Source organism: Orcinus orca, chromosome 19, assembly GCF_937001465.1.
Source record: "Orcinus orca chromosome 19, mOrcOrc1.1, whole genome shotgun sequence".
Taxonomy (NCBI): domain Eukaryota; kingdom Metazoa; phylum Chordata; class Mammalia; order Artiodactyla; family Delphinidae; genus Orcinus; species Orcinus orca.
The window spans coordinates 42,133,471-42,150,638 of NC_064577.1; the positions used below are offsets into that span (position 1 = coordinate 42,133,471).

The window sequence follows — 17,168 nt, forward strand, 5'->3', positions numbered from 1 at the left end:
CACTCACCCTGCCTACCCCCATTTCTTGAAGCTTATAGCTCGCCTCATGGTCATTTCATCCCCAACTCATGTTCCCTCCTTGCCATGAAACCTCTACCGGGATGCTCCGACCATCCCCGCCACCCCTGCTTCAGCGCTGAGTCCAAGGGGAGAACAGAATGGTGGGGCATGAGTGAGGATGGATAGAGACTCCGCAAGGGGATACATCTGACGGCCCCCTCCCTCTTAGACTTTGGTTGCCAAGGAGGCAGCAAGAACAGCCTGTTCTCTGGGCTCCCATTGGAACAGCTATGCCCAGGCCCCTCCCTCTCTTCCTTCTCTTTCCTTCTCTCCCTCCCAGACTGTTGCTAGGAAGCACCCCAAGATTTCTCAAGGGTCCCACCCCTAGAAGCCAGGGGATCCAGATTGCTTTCTGAATAGCTTCCCCAAAAGCCTGGAAGCCAAGACCCCACACAGCATTCTCCACCCCTGCCAAGAAGCCCCAAACAGTTTGGGGGAACAGGGGACAAGCCCTCTGCCAGCCTGTCCTGGAACTAGCTCAGTGGCCTGGGCCTCAGTAATTCCTCTCCCCATCTCATCTTGACCTCCTGGACTCTGAGTGATGTCAGCAAGTGATGAGGTGTCCAGCAGACACCCCTTGACTCTGCAGACACAGCCCCACTTATTGGGGAGTTCTGGAAAGACTCTGGAAAGCAGAGGAAACTGAGGTATCACCAACTAAGAGAACTTAAAACCCAGGTATTTCTCCCTCTTACCAATTTTTTAATCAAGAAAAGATGGTGGAAATGGAGGAAAGAAAGGGGGGTCAGTTTATGGGAATTGGGGATTAAGTGGCTGGCAGAGATGAGAGACTGGGAAATTAGCAAACAATTGTCCTGCTAAGAGTAAAGTGGCCACTTAATGCCCCCCTATCGACCACATTTGTCCCATCACGTGCCCTGGTTATGGGTCACAAAAAAGAATCAGCGAAGGGACTCGGGCCTGGCTGAGCCTTGCGTTTGGTATCTGAGGATAGAAATGGAAAACCAAGCTGACACCTTCTCCAGGTTGTCTTTCAGAGTTTCTCCTACTTTTATTCATTCATTTGACACTTTTTTTTGAACATTTAATACATGCCAGGTATTGGATCCCCTAAATGTGCCCAGCTTCTGGTCTCTCTGCCATGTGGATCCCCTTCATCCTGCTTTGCCAGGAGGAGAGAGGAGGGGAGGGGTATGGGGCAGTCTCCTTTACCTACCACACTGCAGCCCTCCCCCTTCAGTTAAAGGAGAGATGGGACAGGTTGATGTGGAGGCCAAGAGTACAGAGTGGCTCTCAGGGCCCGGAGGAAGGAGCAGCTGGCCTGTCCAGGATTCAGGATCACAGCACTCTTTTCTCCGCGCTGGAGGGTGTGGAGAGGGAAGGCATCCTTCAGGGTGTTAGGGAGGAAACAACTCCAAGGATTGGTTCAAATTCTGCCTTTCACTGTCCTGGCTTGTCTCTTTCTGGACCTTTCCTGGGGGCAGTGGGAAGACAGAGATGGAACTGTGGGCATCCAGGAGCTGTCCCTGGAACTACCTCGTAGCCTTCTCCCCCATCTTCCTCTTCCCCAGATAGACAGAGAGCAGGGATTCTGAGGTGGGGACTGGTGGGGGGAGGGAACTGGTTTGGAGCCAGCTGTGTATGAGTGTGTGGGAACAACTCTCTTTCTTTCCCACCCACCTGCTGCCAATTAACTCCCCTTAGTGGGGGGACCCAGGCAAGCATCCAAAGGAAAATGTTCCAGTTAGAGGAGGGGAAACGAGTCAGTTACCCTATAGAGAGAAGGGAAGATGAAACCCTTTGTGCGTTGTACGCTTACCAAGTATTTCAGTGTTTCTGGGTCTAGACTTGCCACTTTTCCTTATACTTCTTTACAGCCTAGGTGAGGAATGTTTCCATGTCCTTGGTTACCAAAACCCCAATTCCTCACAGCCTCTTACTCCACCCCAAGTCCTCACTCTGACCTAGTTCCTTTTCTGCTACTGCTCCAGTGTCGCCATGTCACTCTGCCTGGCTGGCTTCTATCTGCCCCTCTTCTCCAGCCAGACCCCTTCCCCAGGCAGACCAGGCAACAAGATGAAGAGCTTGGGGCTCAGGGCTAAGAGAGCAGAAGTGGGAGCCCAGTCTGGATCAGTGCTGAGGGAGAAGGAAAGGATAGCCAAGGAAAGTGGAATATGTAAGAGGGGCTGTGTGTGGGGCGGGTTTCCTTCTACACACAAAGGGGATGTTGGCATCTCTTCTCTCATCCACAGGAGTATTATCATGGAGTCCTGTCCTTGTGGAGGGCAAGCCAAGAGCTTGTGAGTCCTAGGAAGCTATTCTAGGCTGAAGGGGAGCAGTGGTGTACAGAAAGGCTGACTCTGAAATTGACAGACTAGAGCGTCAGGCCAAAGTAGAGAAATTGGAAATAGCCCTTGCCCATAACTAAGGAAGCCCTTTTAGGGAATTCCCTGGTGGTCCAGTGGTTAGGACTCCACACTTTCACTGCCAAGGGCCCAGGTTCAATCCCTAGTTGGGGAACTAAGATCCCACAAGCCATGCGGCATGGCCAAAAAAATAATAATAATAAAAATAATAATAAGGGAGTTCTTTTACACCCTTAGGAGTCCAGTCCTTGGGGAAACCCTGCCAAACCAAGAGAAAGGGCTGCTGGTGACAGGTGGGGGATAGGGAAGGCAGACTGTCTCACCACAGAAGCCACCTCCCTGCCACTGTAAAGTGGGGAGGAGGCGCCCCCCGGAGATCTGCCAGCTTCCTGAAAGAAGGGGATGATTTTTTTTTTTTTTTTTTGCGGTACGCGGGCCTCTCCCGTTGCAGAGCACAGGCTCCAGACACACAGGCTCAGCGGCCATAGCTCACAGGCCCAGCCGCTTCGCGGCATGTGGGATCCTCCCGGACCGGGGCACGAACCCGCATCCCCTGCATCGGCAGGCGGACTCTCAACCACTGCGCCACCAGGGAAGCCCAGAAGGGGATGATTTGAGTTCAGACTATCACTATCCTCAGGGCCCAAACGTTCTCCACTCCCATGTGGACTGGACCAAATACCTACTAAGTCAGGAGCAGTAACAAAGTTGACAGTTTTTCTCCAAGAGGGCAGTTTGGGCTCTGATGGATGGGAAAGGAGCTGCAGGATCCAGGGATGGGTCAAGGTGGGGAGCCCTAAGCTGCAGTAACAGCAAAGAGATGAGAGGAGGGAAGAGGCAAAGGTAGAGTGAGGGGCCTGGGAGAAGAAGGGGAGCCAGATATGTGAGGGACTGCTGAGAAAAAGGGTCTGTGGCTGTCTCCAGTATATGTGTGTGTGTGGGGGGGGCGAGTTTGGAGGTTAAGTGTGAGGAGTCTGGGTTCTCCCTCCTTCCTGCTTTGGAAGCTTTGGCTACACATATTTAGCAGCTGTTTTGTATAAACATAATTTCCCCGTGGTGTCGCTTGGGCAGACACTAAAGGGAGCAGAATGGAAGGGGTTGTGGGTGGGTTATGGGGATGGAGGAAGGCCATAGGCAGTCATGACCTTAGAGGGATGTGATCTGGCTCTCCTCCAGGTGCACTCTCCTCTTCAGAACAGGAGTTCTTGTCTTCCTGTTTAGACTATGCTCCAGATACCCAGGATCCTGTGATTCTCTGCCCTGAGGGCCTCATGTTTGCTTCCAGGGCCTTAGTGGACTGCTCTTCCAGAGTCATCCCTCTGAGAACTGATTTTGCCACTGAAAGTATGACCAAAGAATGGTTATTGGGAAATATGGATGGAGCTTGGACTCATGGATGGGGATATGAGGCTCCTCACAGTATGGGATGGGGGGCTGAGAATAGGGGTAGCAGGACACTGGCTGGAGGCTTCCATGTTGTTCTGGTTGTAAATGTTAGCGATGACCTGTCCACGGGACAGGACAGGGATGAGGCCTGTGTATAGGGAAGCTCAGATGAGGCCCAGATGTTGGGTTAGAGGTGGGTAGCATTTGCTTTTGGCTTCTCACTGCAGGGAAGGGAGGAAGAAGGGCTAATAGCCCAAACACTGGACATAATTATCTACGATATGGTTCCATAGAATAAAGCGAGACATTATATTGGTTTTAATAAACATTTCTTTAAAGAATAGTTTTAGATTTATAGGAAAAAATTTGAAGATAGTAGAGGGTCCTTATGTACCCCACACCCAACCCCCTGCCTTTAACCTCTTACATTAGTATGGTTCATGTTACAATTAATGAACCAATATTGATACATTTTTATTAACGAAAGTCCACGCTTTATTCAGATTGCTTAGTTTTCACCTAATGTTCTTCTGTTTCAGGATCACATTCAGGATACCAAGTTACATTTAGTCATCGTGTCTCCTTAGGTCCTCTTGACTGTAACAGTTTCTCAAACTTTCCTTATTTTCTATATCCTAAACCTCAGTTTCCTCCTTATGTCTCCCTGTAGTCAAGCAGTATTCTGGGCCAAGAGATTCTGAGAGGACTTCCAGATTTGGGGGTGAAGTAGTGGGTGAGGTGTGTACAACTGACAGAGACTCAGTGTCACTTCTGGAATACAGGTGTGGAAATGAGAAGAACTCAGGAAGATCCAGGGGTTTAGGAGAACAAAAGGAGGCCAGGAAAGAGAAAACCTATTGCTGAACGTATGCCACACCTTTGGTGTGCCTACTAACTACGGGTAATGGAAGGGTGTCGGAAAGCGATTTAAATGCTCGGTCGATAGTGACGTCACTGGACGATGCCTGATAAAAGGGAGACCTTTCGAGAGCCTTTCTCCCTAAGCCCCCCGAGTCTTTGGGATGCCTCAGCTCCTAGTAGTCTTTTCCTAAAGGAGAGAAACAATGCGAGCTGACCAGCTTCGTCTCTTGGGTTCCTCGCTTAGCGTCCTCGCTAGCGGAGTCCAAGGAACTACAACTCCCAGAAGACATCGTGGCATGAGCGGTCTCTTGCTGCATTCCTACTGGTTCATGTTTGTTACTCCCAGCCAATAGAAAATTAGCTCTTTGATAAGTGCCAAAATGGCGGTACCTAGGATCTAGGACTGGATTATCCGGTAGGCTTAAATTTGGGGAGGTGGTGGATGAAAAGGAAAGAGGGAATTATAGTTTTAGGGTTGGGGAAGGTGGCGGGAATGCGGGGGGGGAATCTGGATTTGGGGTGGTAGTGGCTGAGGGACGCAGCCAGAGCTAAGGGCGTATTTAGGCAACCGGAACTGGCTTAACCCCTTGGTACCCATTTATTCTTCGTATTAAGCCCATTTGACACCCTCTTCTTAGTGCTTCAGTTTAGAGAAAGTTGATTCAGGAGGGAAAAACCTGACAGGATCCCTACTTTTCCCCTTTCTCCTTTTCCGCATTTTTGTTCTGCCTCCCTTTAATCTTCCTGTATCTTCTCCATTCAACTCTGTGCTGCACCCTCGCCCCCGTCCCCCGTTCTTTTCCTCAGAATCCCCTAGCCCCTTCTCTAGCTCGACTTCTCCCACCTCAAGGCTGACCGCCACTGGCCCCGCCTCCTCAGAGTAAAATCATGAAGGTGGTGAACCTGAAGCAAGCCATTCTGCAAGCTTGGAAGGAGCGATGGAGTGACTACCAGTGGGCAATCAACATGAAGAAATTCTTTCCCAAAGGAGCCACCTGGGACATTCTCAACCTAGCAGGTCTCAAGTGAAGTAGGAAGGAAGGATGGGAGGGCTAAACCCAGAATTGTTGTAACCACTCAGTCTTCCTTTGTTATTCCCCTTGCAGAAGCACTACTGGAGCAGGCCATGATTGGACCTTCCCCCAATCCTCTCATCCTGTCCTACCTGAAGTATGCCATTAGTTCCCAGGTAAACTCTTCCACCTATGCCAGAGAATGAGGGTTTGAAGGTAAAAGACTTGGAATACAGTTGTCAGCTCACACTTTCTAGGTGAATTTGTTTGAACACATCATTTCTCTGAGCCTCAGTTTTCTTATGAAAATAATAGTACTTCATTGGTTATGATGAATATTACATTAACTTATTCTATCAGTAAATATTCACAGATGCTTGTATGTGCCAGACGGTGCCATAGGCTCTGGGGATTTAGCTGTGAACAAGGTCTAATCCAATCACTCAAGGAATATAGTGGGTAATACAGTCATGTAAATAAGCAGTCAGTCACAGGATGGGACTATGATATAGGCTCGGACAGAGCACTATGGGAGTACATAGGAGGGATACCTAATCCAGTTTGAGCAACCAGGTAGGAAGTGATGTTTAAACCAAGATGTGAGTGTTGAGTGGGAGTTAGCCAGGCAGATTGATGAGTGTGTACAAAGCAGAGAGAAAAGCATATGCAACGGCTGGGAGACAAACATCACATGATGTTTAGGAACTGAAAATAATGTGGTATGGCTAGAGTAGCAGTTTTGGTCTCAGGACATTTTGTATTCTTAAAAATTGAGTCTCCTACAGAGCTTTTGTTTAGATTATATCTATTCATATTTACCACTTTAGAAATGAAAGCTGAGAAATGTAAAAACTATGTATTTAAAAATAATAAAAAGTAAACCCATTATATATTAATATAAGTAAAATTTTAATGAAAAATAACCATATTTTACAAAACAAACAAAAAAAATTAGTGAGGAAGCTGGCATTGTTTTACATTTTTGCAAATCTCTTTAACTTTGACTTAATAGAATACAGCTGAATTCTCATAGCTGCTTCTGCATTCAGTTGTTGCAGTAGGCTGTTTCAGCTGAAGTATATGAAGGAAATCTGGCCTCACACATCAGGTATTTAGTTTGAAAAGGGAAGAACATTTTAATAAGCCTTTCAGATAAATGTAGATATTCTTTGACATTCCACTAAAGTTCAATAGGTGATGTGAAATCACATCAATGAACTTTTAATACTCTGTTACATTAAAATCCATTGGTCTCTCTCTTGCGCTTTGAATAGATCTTTTACCCATGCCTGATTTTATAAATTGTGAATTGGTCATTTGGTAAATATCCATTACTAAGTTATATAGATATTCTAATTGTTGACACATTTAATTACATAGTGTAATCACATGTCAAGGAGCCTCTGGGACATTCCACTGTACAATTGTGAGAGAATAAGAGTAAAAAAGGGGGGCTTCCCTGGTGGTACAGTGGTTAAGAATCCACCTGCCAGTGCAGAGGACACGGCTTCAAGCCCTGGTCCAGGAAGATCCCACATGCCGTGGAGCAGCCAAGCCCGTGAGCCACAACTACTGAGCCTGCGCCCTAGAGCCTGCGAGCCACAACTGCTGAGCCCGTGTGCCACAACTACTGAAGCTCGCGCGCCTAGAGCCCGTGCTCCGCAACAAGAGAAGCCACTGCAATGAGAAGCCCGCGCACCGCAATGAAGAGTAACCCCCACTCGCTGCAACTAGAGAAAGCCTGAACACAGCTACAAAGACCCAACACAGCCAAAAATAAATAAATAAATAAATAAATTTTTATAAACACACTCACACAAAGCATCCCATTGCTTTAAAAAAAAAAAAGAGTAAAAAAGGCAAATGACATCTTAGTATTTTAAAAACAGTTTTGACCTCACAGATCCCCAGGGGCTCCTGGACCATATTTTGATAACTGCTGGGTTAGCACTTCAAGGAGGAGAATGGTTTAGAGAGAAAGACAGAGGTTAGGTCATAAGTGACCTGTGGGTGATGCTAAGGAGTTTGGACTTTACCTTAGGGTGATGAATAATCATTTAAAGGGTTTTAAGTGGAGGAATAGTGTGATAGGATTTATATATATATGTATGTGTGTATATATATATATATATACTATTTAACGTGCAATAAAACGTACAGCTTTTAAGATTAATTCATTGAGTTTTAGTAATTGTGTATACCCATGTCACTAACTTCCAAAATAAGATACAGAATGTTTCCATTCTCCCAGAAAGTTTCCTTGTACCCTTTTCTAGTCCATCTTTCCTTTTCTAGTCCACTAAATGTTTTCTATCACCATAGATAACTATTGCCTATATTTGGATTTCATAGAAATGGACTCATATAGTATAAACTCTTAATGCTATCTTTTTTTATTTAACATAAATGTTGCTGAGCTTTATGTTGTGTATGTCAGTAGTTCATTCTTTTTTTTTAAATTAATTAATTAATTTATTTTTGACTGCGTTGGGTCTTCGTTGCTGCGCATGGGCTTTCTTTAGTTGGGGCGAGTGGGAACTACTCTTGGTTGTGGTGTGGTGGCTTCTCTTGTTGCAGAGCATGGGCCCTGGGTGCACGGGCTTCAGTAGTTGTGGCACATGGGCTCAGTAGTTGTGGCTTGCGGGCTCTAGAGCACAGGCTCAGTAGTTGTGGTGCACAGGCTTAGTTGCTCCGTGGCATGTGGGATCTTCCCAGACCAGGGCTCAAACCCGTGTCCCCTGCATTGGCAGGCGGATTCTTAACCACTGTGCCACCAGGGAAGCCCTTCATTCTTTTTTTAAATTGCTGAGTAGGGACTTCCTTGGTGGTCCAGCAGTAAAGAATCCACCTTACAATGCAGGGGACACGGGTTTGATCCCTGGTCAGGGAACTAAGATCCCACAAGCTGCGGGGCAACTAAGCCCGCATGCCACAACTACTGAGCTCGCATGCCTCAACTAGAGAGCCTACGTGCCGCAAACTACAGAGTCCACACTCTCTGGAACCTGCATGCCACAACTACTACAGAGCCCACGCGCCCTGGAGCCTGTGCGCCACAACTAAAGAGAAAACCTGCATGCCTCAAGTAGAGAGAAGCACGCACACCTGCAACAAAAGATCTTGCATGCCTCAACAAGGATCCCGTGTGCCGCAACTAAGACCCGACGCAGCCAAAAATAAATATAAATAAATAAATAATAAATCTTAAAAAAAAAAATTGCTGAGTAGTATTCCTCAGCTGGCTCATGGTTCTTATGCTTCCTTTTTCCTCTTGGCATCAAGTCTGCTTTCTGTGTTGGCACATATTCATCTACCTTGTTCTTTTTTTTAAATAAATTTATTTATTTTTTATTTATTTATTTTTGGCTGCGTTGGGTCTTCATTGCTGTGTGCGGGCTTTCTCTAGTTGTGGCGAGTGGGGGCTACTCTTTGTTGCAGTGCATGGGCTTCTCAACTGTGGTGGCTTCTCGTCGTGGAGCACGGGCTCTAGGTGCACAGGCTTCAGTAGTTGTGGTGCGCGGGCTCTAGAGCACAGGCTCAGTAGTTGTGGCACATGGGCTTAGTTGCTCTGTGGCATGTGGAATCTTCCTGGGCCAGGGATCAAACCCATGTCCCCTGCATTGGCAGGCAGATTCTTAACTCCTGTGCCACCAGGGAAGTCCCTACCTTTTTCTTTTTCACTGCTGCCTAGTGTTCCATATGTAGTGTAATTTAAGTTGTTTTAAATTTTTTACTGTTATAGTCAATGTTTTACTGAACATTCTTGTACTTGCCTCTGCATATCTGGGACTATTTCCCTAGGATAGATACCTAGAAATGGAATTGCTGATTTGAAGAGTGCACACATACTAAATTATAGTAGATCCTGCAGATTGCCCTCCAAAAAAGGATTGTATCAGTTTACACCTGCCCCATAGTGCTTGATAGTGTTTCCCCACACCTTTGCCAAGGTTGAATCTTTTAAGAGTATTTTCTAGAGAGACAAAAATTACAACATGTTATAAGATGTATTTCCACGATTGTGATATTGAGCATATTTTTTCATGTTTATTGGCTCTCTGTGTACATTGTGTGAATTACTTATGAATATCATTTGCCCATTTTTCTGTCATTAGTTTGTTTTCTTAAATTTTTTAGTAACAGCTTTATTTGAGATATAAATCACATACCATACAGTTTACCCATTTAAGGTGTACAGTTCACTGGTTTTTAGTATATTTAGAATTGTGCAACTATCACCACAGTCATTTAGAACATTTTCATCACTCCAAGAATTCTTACTGATTTTTCAGTCTTTTAGTATATTCTGTCTTGTAATCATTGTCTGATTTTTATGTTTTAAATTTTCTATCACTTTTTTACTTTATCATTTTATTTTTTTAGCATGCAGAATTCTATTTATTTATTTTGGCTGCACAGTGTGCCTTGCAGGATCTTAGTCACCCAACCAGGCATTGAACCCAGGCCCTCGGCAGTGAAAGCATGGAGTCCTAACCACTGGACTACCAGGGAATTCCCCAGAATTTTATTTTATTATTAATTTTTAAAATATTTATTTATTTGGCTGCATCGGGTCTTAGTTGCGGCACACAGGATCTTCGTTGTGGGCATGGACTTCTCTCTAGTTCAGGCTTACGGGCTCTAGAGCGCACGGCCTTAGTTGCCCCGCAGTATTTGGGATCTTAGTTCCCCAACCAGGGATTGAACCTGCATCCCCTGCATCGGAAGGCGGATTCTTGACCATCGGACCACCAGGGAGGTCCCTCCCCAGAATTTTAAATATGTATTTGTTGTCAGGTTTAACCATTTTTTCCTCTATATGGCTTTTGTCTTGCATAAGGCCTTCCCTGCTCCAAGGATCAGAATATAGTCTTTAATTTCTGCCAACACTTCACTTTGTTTAATCCATTTAAAACTTATTCTGGTGTGAGGAAGAGATCCAAATTTATTTATTTTTCCAAATAGATGGACAATTGGCTCAACTGCCTTTATTGAATAGGCCATTCTTTGTCATATCTTAAATTCTCTTATAGACTAGGGTCTATTTCTTGACATTCTAGTATATATCATTGACATATTTGTCTTTTCTTGTACCAGTACTTTACTGTTTTAATTACTATACCTTTATAGTATGTTTGATATCTTGTTAGGGAAGTGTTCCCTTAGTTGTTTTATTTTTCAAAAATTTCTTGGCTATCTTCAGGCATTTTCTTTTCCAGACAGACTTTAGACTTAAGTTCCTTTAAAAGGCCTTTTGCATTTTGATTGGGGTTTCCTTGACTTTGTGGATTTGGGGGATTTGTGGATCAATTTTAGAAAGATCACTCTGATTGCAGTTTGAAGAATGAGTTGGAGGGAGGTAAGACAGAAAGCAGGGAGACAATTTTTCTGTAAAGGACCAGATCATAAATGCTTTCAGCTTAGCAGGCTGTATGGTCTCTGTTAGCAGGCCTATAGCGTGTAGGCGATATAGAAGTAAGTGGACATGGCTGTGTCCTGATGCAGCTTTATTTACAAAAAAGGTGATGAGCCGGATTTGGCTTGCGAGCTGTTGTTTTCCAGCCCCTGATTTCGGCTGTTGCAGGGATTCAGGTAAGAGACGATACCAGCATAAACTTGAGAAGTGGCAGCAGAAAAAAAAAAGGTGAATTCAAGAACAAATTAGGAAGTGGCATTGCGAGGACTTGGTGATTAGCTGGATGAAAGGTGTGAGGGAGAGGAAGAAGTCAAGGCCAGTGTCTAGGTGTCTGGTTTGGACATCCGGATGGCTGATGGGATCGGAAGGAGACGGTGGGAGAAGAGCAGGACTGTTGTTAGCATTGCAGATGAGGGGTGGAGATGGCTTGTTTGATTCTGGCCTTGTTTCGTGGAAAGCGCCTGTGTGGGCTGTCAAAGAGAAGACACTCAGTAGGCAGTAGAACATCGATGTCTGGGACTCAGGAGGAGAGGTCAGGGCTGGAGCTACGGTTTAGTAGTTGTCAGCCGCAGGTGGTAATTGAAGGTATGGGCATGGGTGAGATTTACCCAGAGAGAGCGTGCAGAGGGAGCAAAGAAGTGACCCAAACCATGTTTCTAAGGAACCAGTCACATTTAAGGAACACACGTAGGAAGAGAATTCCTCATAGGAGTCTGAAAAGAAGGGGCCAGTGAGGAGAGAAGGAAAACAAGGGAGTGTGGTATCAAGAAAAACCCAGGGGGGACTTCCCTGGCGGTCCAGTGGTTAAGACGCCGTGCTTCCAATGCAGGGGCCGGGGGTTCGATCCCTGGTTGGGGAACTAAGATTCAGCATGCCTCAAGGCGTGGCCAAAAAAAAGAAAAGCCCAGGGAGGAGAGGACCAAAGGATGAGGAGGTGTTTCCTGGTGTGAGATGCTGCTGAGAGGTCAGCGAGATCAGAACTGATAAGTATCCATGGGGTTTAACAAGTTTGTTGATGAGCTTAATGAGAGATTTCATGTGGTGGGAAGGACAGAAGTGATTGGAGTGGGTCGCATTGTGAATGGAAGGTGGGGAGGTAGAGTGTAGAGAACTCCTATGACTGTGAAGAGAGCGTGGTGGTTAATTGGAAGTATAGGGTCTGCGGGAGTTTCTTTTAAAAAGAGAAGAATCTTGAGATGTGTAAACTGGTGGCAAAGGCAAGAGAGAGGAAGAGGCTGAAGTACCAGCCTCTGGTGAGTGAGAAATAAATATATATGCGAGACCTCCATGACTTGCAAAGTGCTGTGCAAAATTAGTAATTTATTCTTCCTTCGGAGTCGAGGCTCTTTGGTCCAGTGCTGTGCGTGTAGAGAGCCCTTAGGAGTAGTTGAAGGCGTCGAATATGAAGAAGAGAAGGGGGATTAGAGAGCAGCTGCAGGGTCTCTCTGGGCTGGCCAGGTGTGCACTGGGCTGCGTCAATGGGCTCCAGCCTTGGGGGCTGGTGGTAGTTCAGAGCTTCTACGTTGATAGATATAGTAGGACTGAGATAAGTTATAAGTCCTGCTGTGAAAAACAGTTCACCATGTGGAAAGTATTTTTAGGTCTTTAGAGTAGAGGGCTTTATCGATACTGTTAGCAGAAATTCACTGAACACAATTCTGAATTTGGAGACAATAAATTCATAGTAACTAACAACATCCCTTAGAACATACAGAATTGGGGCTTTCTCTTGTGGTAGTTTGGGGTCAGTTTCTAGTGGAAACATCCAGCTCCCCCTTCAGGTTGGTATCCAACAAGGTTCGGTTCACTTCCAAGCTCTTGCTATGGGGACATCGGTTATTAATAAACAAACACTCGTCTGGAATGCTATGGTCATCCTGCCAGGCAGGCTCCCAACTTTCTGGTCCCTGTCAGACACCAGCTAGTGCTTCACAGCATGACCCGCTGAGAGTGGCACTAAACACTAATTGTGTATTTAAGTCCTCTGTGTGTTTTGCTCCTCTTTATCCAAGAATACTGGTTAAAAAATGTCTGAACAGAGAGCAGCCTGTTCATGTGAGGGAGAAATTATACATGGAAGGCATTGCCAAGCATGTAAAATTTGCCATACTGAGTCATTGAGGGTGACTTAGCTTTCTTCTTTTTTTAAAAAAATTTATTTATTATTTTTGGCTGCGTCCGGTCTTCGTTGCTGCGCACAGGCTTTCTCTAGTTGCGGCAAGTGGGGGCTACTCTTCCTTGCGGTGCACGGGCTTCTCATTGCAGTGGCTTCTCTTGCCGCGGAGCACGGGCTCTAGGTGCACAGGCTTCAGTAGTTGCGGCTCACGGGCTTCAGTAATTGTGGCTTGCGGGCTCTAGAGCATAGGCTCAGTTGTTGTGGCGCACGGGCTTAGTTGCTCCGTGGCACGTGAGATCTTCCTGGACCAGGGCTCGAACCCGTGTCCCCTGCATTGGCAGGCGGATTCTTAACCACTGCGCCACCAGGGAAGCCCTAGCTTTCTTCTTAAATCTTTGGAAATTTCTTTTCCTCTAGTGAAGACAACCTATGAGGCAGGTGATTATCCTGACAGTTTCTGGCATTGTATTCTGCTCTTTATTTTGGTATATTTTGCCACTGATTTTGAGTATAGAGTTGTAACTATTTTCAATAGTATTATTCATATTTGATCAGCATGCTATAATTTTTTTTTTTTTGCGGTACGCGGGCCTCTCACTGTTGTGGCCTCTTCCGTTGCGGAGCACAGGCTCCGAACGCGCAGGCTCAGCGGCCATGGCTCACGGGCCCAGCCGCTCTGCGGCATGTGGGATCTTCCCGGACCGGGGCACGAACCCGTGTCCCCTGCATCGGCAGGCGGACTCTCAACCACTGCGCCACCAGGGAAGCCCGCTATAATTATTTTTTAAAAATATGACAACTTAAAAGCTCTCTGTTAGGTTTGATTTCATTCAGGACAGATTATTTCTTTTGAACTACATCTCCAATCTTATAATGGTGATAATAGGTTTTGCTAATAGAAATTTGTGTTACGGTAAAAATTTTTTCAGAATGCTAGTTACTAGAATTCATCAAACCAAAGCAGTCCTACTATGTGGTAGGCCCCAGACTAGGTTCTAGGGAAACATATAAATTTAACACTATTTCTGTTCTCAGGGATCTTGCTGTTCAGATGGCATTTTGCGAAATGTGTTTTGCAGATACTAGTTAAATGAGATTCCTTGGTCAAGTAAATTGGAAAAATATTGCTTGCTTCATCTCCAGTGATCTTAGAGAGTCTCATTGTATACAAGTATATTATTATGGGTAAGAGCAGTCCTACAGTAAAGAAAGCTCTTTACTAAAAGAACCCTTAAAAAAAAGCTCTCTGTGTATGTTTATTTCAGGGTTTCTCAAATTCATATCACACAGAAGCTCTGTGTATGTGTGTGCATGTGTAAAAGTTTTTAACATCTTGAGGACCCTTTGGAACAGCATCACCCAATAGAACTTTCTACAGTGATAAAAATGTTCTGTATCTGCGCTGTCCAGTACAGCAGCCACTAGCCCCATGAGCCTGTTGAGCACCTGAAATGTGGTTACTATGAGTAAGGAACTGAATTTTTAATGTTATTTAATTTAAACTTAAACAGCCATATGTGGCTAGTGGCTTCCCTATTGGACAGTGCAGCTTTGGAAGCTACTTTGAGAAATATTGATCTAAAGTTGTGTTTTACTTATTCATTCTACAAACATTAACAAGTTGATGGTGGTCACTGAGTAAAATCACCCTTGTCTTTTTTTTTTTAACATCTTTATTGGAGTATAATTGCTTTGCAACGTTATGTTAGTTTCTGCTGTATAACAAAGTGAATCAGCTATATGTACACATATATCCCCGTATCTCCTCCCTCTTGCGTCTCCCTCCCACTCTCCCTAAGCACCCTTGTCTTCAAGGAGCTCCTAGTTTGGTGGGGGCAGCAGGTACCCACTGTGTAATGATGGGTCTAAGGGGATTACTTGGAGCACCGAGAAAGGATTTCAGCTTTGGGTGGTGTCCTGGAGGTATCCTAGAGAATGAGTATGTGTATTGAAATTCACTTCCTATTTCAAAGTGGAGTTACTACCTGTTCATTGCAAGAGCAGTTCGTATGTCTCCAGTTCTTGTCCAGATAAAATCACCCTTGGTAGGAGTTGCAGGAGTAGAGTAACTGACCTCACTCGTGTCCATTCTTCTGCCCACCAGCAGTCAAACCTTGTACTATACGGTGGACAGTGTGTGGCAGGTGAACATGAGACATGGCCCCTTTGAATACTCCCAAATCATCTTCTTAGTGGGTTTATGCTGGTGCTGTCAATCATAGTGAGTTTGATGGAAGCAGGGATGGGCACAGTGCCTGGTGTTACTGCCTCGGGGCTTGTGGAAGGCCTCTTGAAGGGGTTGAGATTTTAGGAGCGACTTTAAGTGTCTGTGTTTTGTTCCTCTCAACTGTGTTGTTCCTCTCAGACACCAGTTTTCTGAACTTTATCTTTCTTCTTTCCCTCCAGATGGTGTCCTACTCCTCCGTCCTCACAGCTATCAGTAAGGTATGACCATAGATACTTACAAGCTAGATGGGGGATGGGGGGACAGAGATATGGTAGTGACAGATGGGGCCCCACCTCCTTGACTGCTCTGATAGAGTGACCTCTGTGGCTGGGCAGGCAGCACAGCATGCCTCTGGCTGGCATGGCTGCCTCCCATTAGAGGGAGGGGGATCCTAGGAAGTGGGCACTGGCAATTAGGAGCCAATTTCCAATGTTGAAAGGCTGCCGAGTCTGAAACCTGGGGTTGGAGGAGAGATGAGCAGGACTCGTGAATGCGCCAACTGCCTCATGTTTGAGACTGGGGGGTGACTGGGACACCCCGTCGCATCGCCACTGTTCTCTCCACAGTTTGATGACTTTTCCCGGGACCTGTGTGTCCAGGCTTTGCTGGATATCATGGACATGTTTTGTGACCGACTGAGGTAATGGCAGGGATGAGGAGCTCACCACCTTCCAGCATTACCTTAGTGTAAAGGAGAAGCTCCCGGCATATAGGCTCAGACCACCTCTGTGGGTTCCCACACTTCTTCCCACCTGCTCGTCTGCACCCACCCATCCACGTCTTTTTCTACTTACTCCCTTAGGACTAAAGTGCCTCTTCTCTATTTGGAGTAACTCATTTGAAATCTTATCCAGTGAAAGCCAACAGGGCAGTCTTCCCCAGGACTTTGCAAGCTTCCCAACTTTCTTCCCTAGTAAGGGAGTGCCAGGCACTCTGGGGAACATGGGTGTTGGTCGGATTTCAGCCTTTGGATCAAAGACAGATTTTGCATCCTTTCCCGGTAGCTGTCACGGCAAAGCAGAGGAGTGCATCGGGCTGTGCCGGGCCCTTCTCAGCGCCCTCCACTGGCTGCTGCGCTGCACCGCAGCCTCTGCAGAGCGGCTCCGGGAGGGGCTGGAGGCCGGCACCCCAGCGGCTGGTGAGAAGCAGCTTGCCATGTGCCTGCAGCGCCTGGAGAAGACCCTCAGCAGCACCAAGAACCGGGCCCTGCTCCACATCGCCAAACTAGAGGAGGCCTGTATGTCCCCTGGTTCCCTGAGCCCCACCCGTCACTGCTCCCATAGCTGGTTCTTTAATTGAGAGGGGAGAGGCAGGATGCCATCCCACTTTTTTCCAGGAGGATCTGAAATCATCCCACTTCCTTTTTTTTCTCCCCATAAGCATTGCATACATCCCAGGGACTTGGGCAGGGTGGCACCCGAGCCAATCAACCAACAGGTATTTACTGAGCATTATTGTACGCCCAGCACTGTGCCAGGTGCTGGGGGTGGGGGCGGGGGGCTACCGAAGGGGCATGTGGCAGGGTCCCTGCCCTCAACAAGTGTACGTGCTAGTGGGGAGCAAGGCTAGTACATAATATACATGGAAAAAACGAGAGGTCAAGACAAGCACACCATCCATCGCTGTGTTTGTCTCCATGTTACTCATCTGAAAGCAGATAACTTTTGTGTTTGAGTGCTGCCTAAAACATCCCTTTAAATGCAGTGCCTGCCGCTGCCAGGCCTGTTGAGCCATACGCCTCTCTACTCAAGTGCAGATGTTA

General features: G+C 46.2%; 1 protein-coding gene across 13 annotated transcripts in view; it reads left to right on the plus strand.

Moving 5' to 3' along the window:
• MED24 (mediator complex subunit 24) overlaps positions 1 to 17,168 on the plus strand; it is a 39,384-nt gene that overhangs the window by 9,778 nt on the left and 12,438 nt on the right. For 6 of the 13 annotated variants that reach the window (XR_004478586.2, XM_033410887.2, XM_033410891.2 and 3 more), the window contains exons 2-7: positions 4,313 to 5,652; positions 5,741 to 5,823; positions 15,586 to 15,624; positions 15,973 to 16,046; positions 16,411 to 16,643; positions 16,787 to 16,843. Coding sequence is in view for 12 of the 13 variants with exons in the window: in XM_033410887.2 (XP_033266778.1) it covers positions 5,523 to 5,652; positions 5,741 to 5,823; positions 15,586 to 15,624; positions 15,973 to 16,046; positions 16,411 to 16,643; positions 16,787 to 16,843 (616 nt within the window). In the remaining variant the exon portion in view is untranslated. Of the gene's footprint in view, positions 1 to 4,312; positions 5,653 to 5,740; positions 5,824 to 11,163; positions 11,240 to 15,585; positions 15,625 to 15,972; positions 16,047 to 16,410; positions 16,644 to 16,786; positions 16,844 to 17,168 lie in introns of those variants that run through there. The other 7 variants (XM_033410894.2, XM_033410895.2, XM_049702182.1 and 4 more) reach the window with 5 other exon arrangements.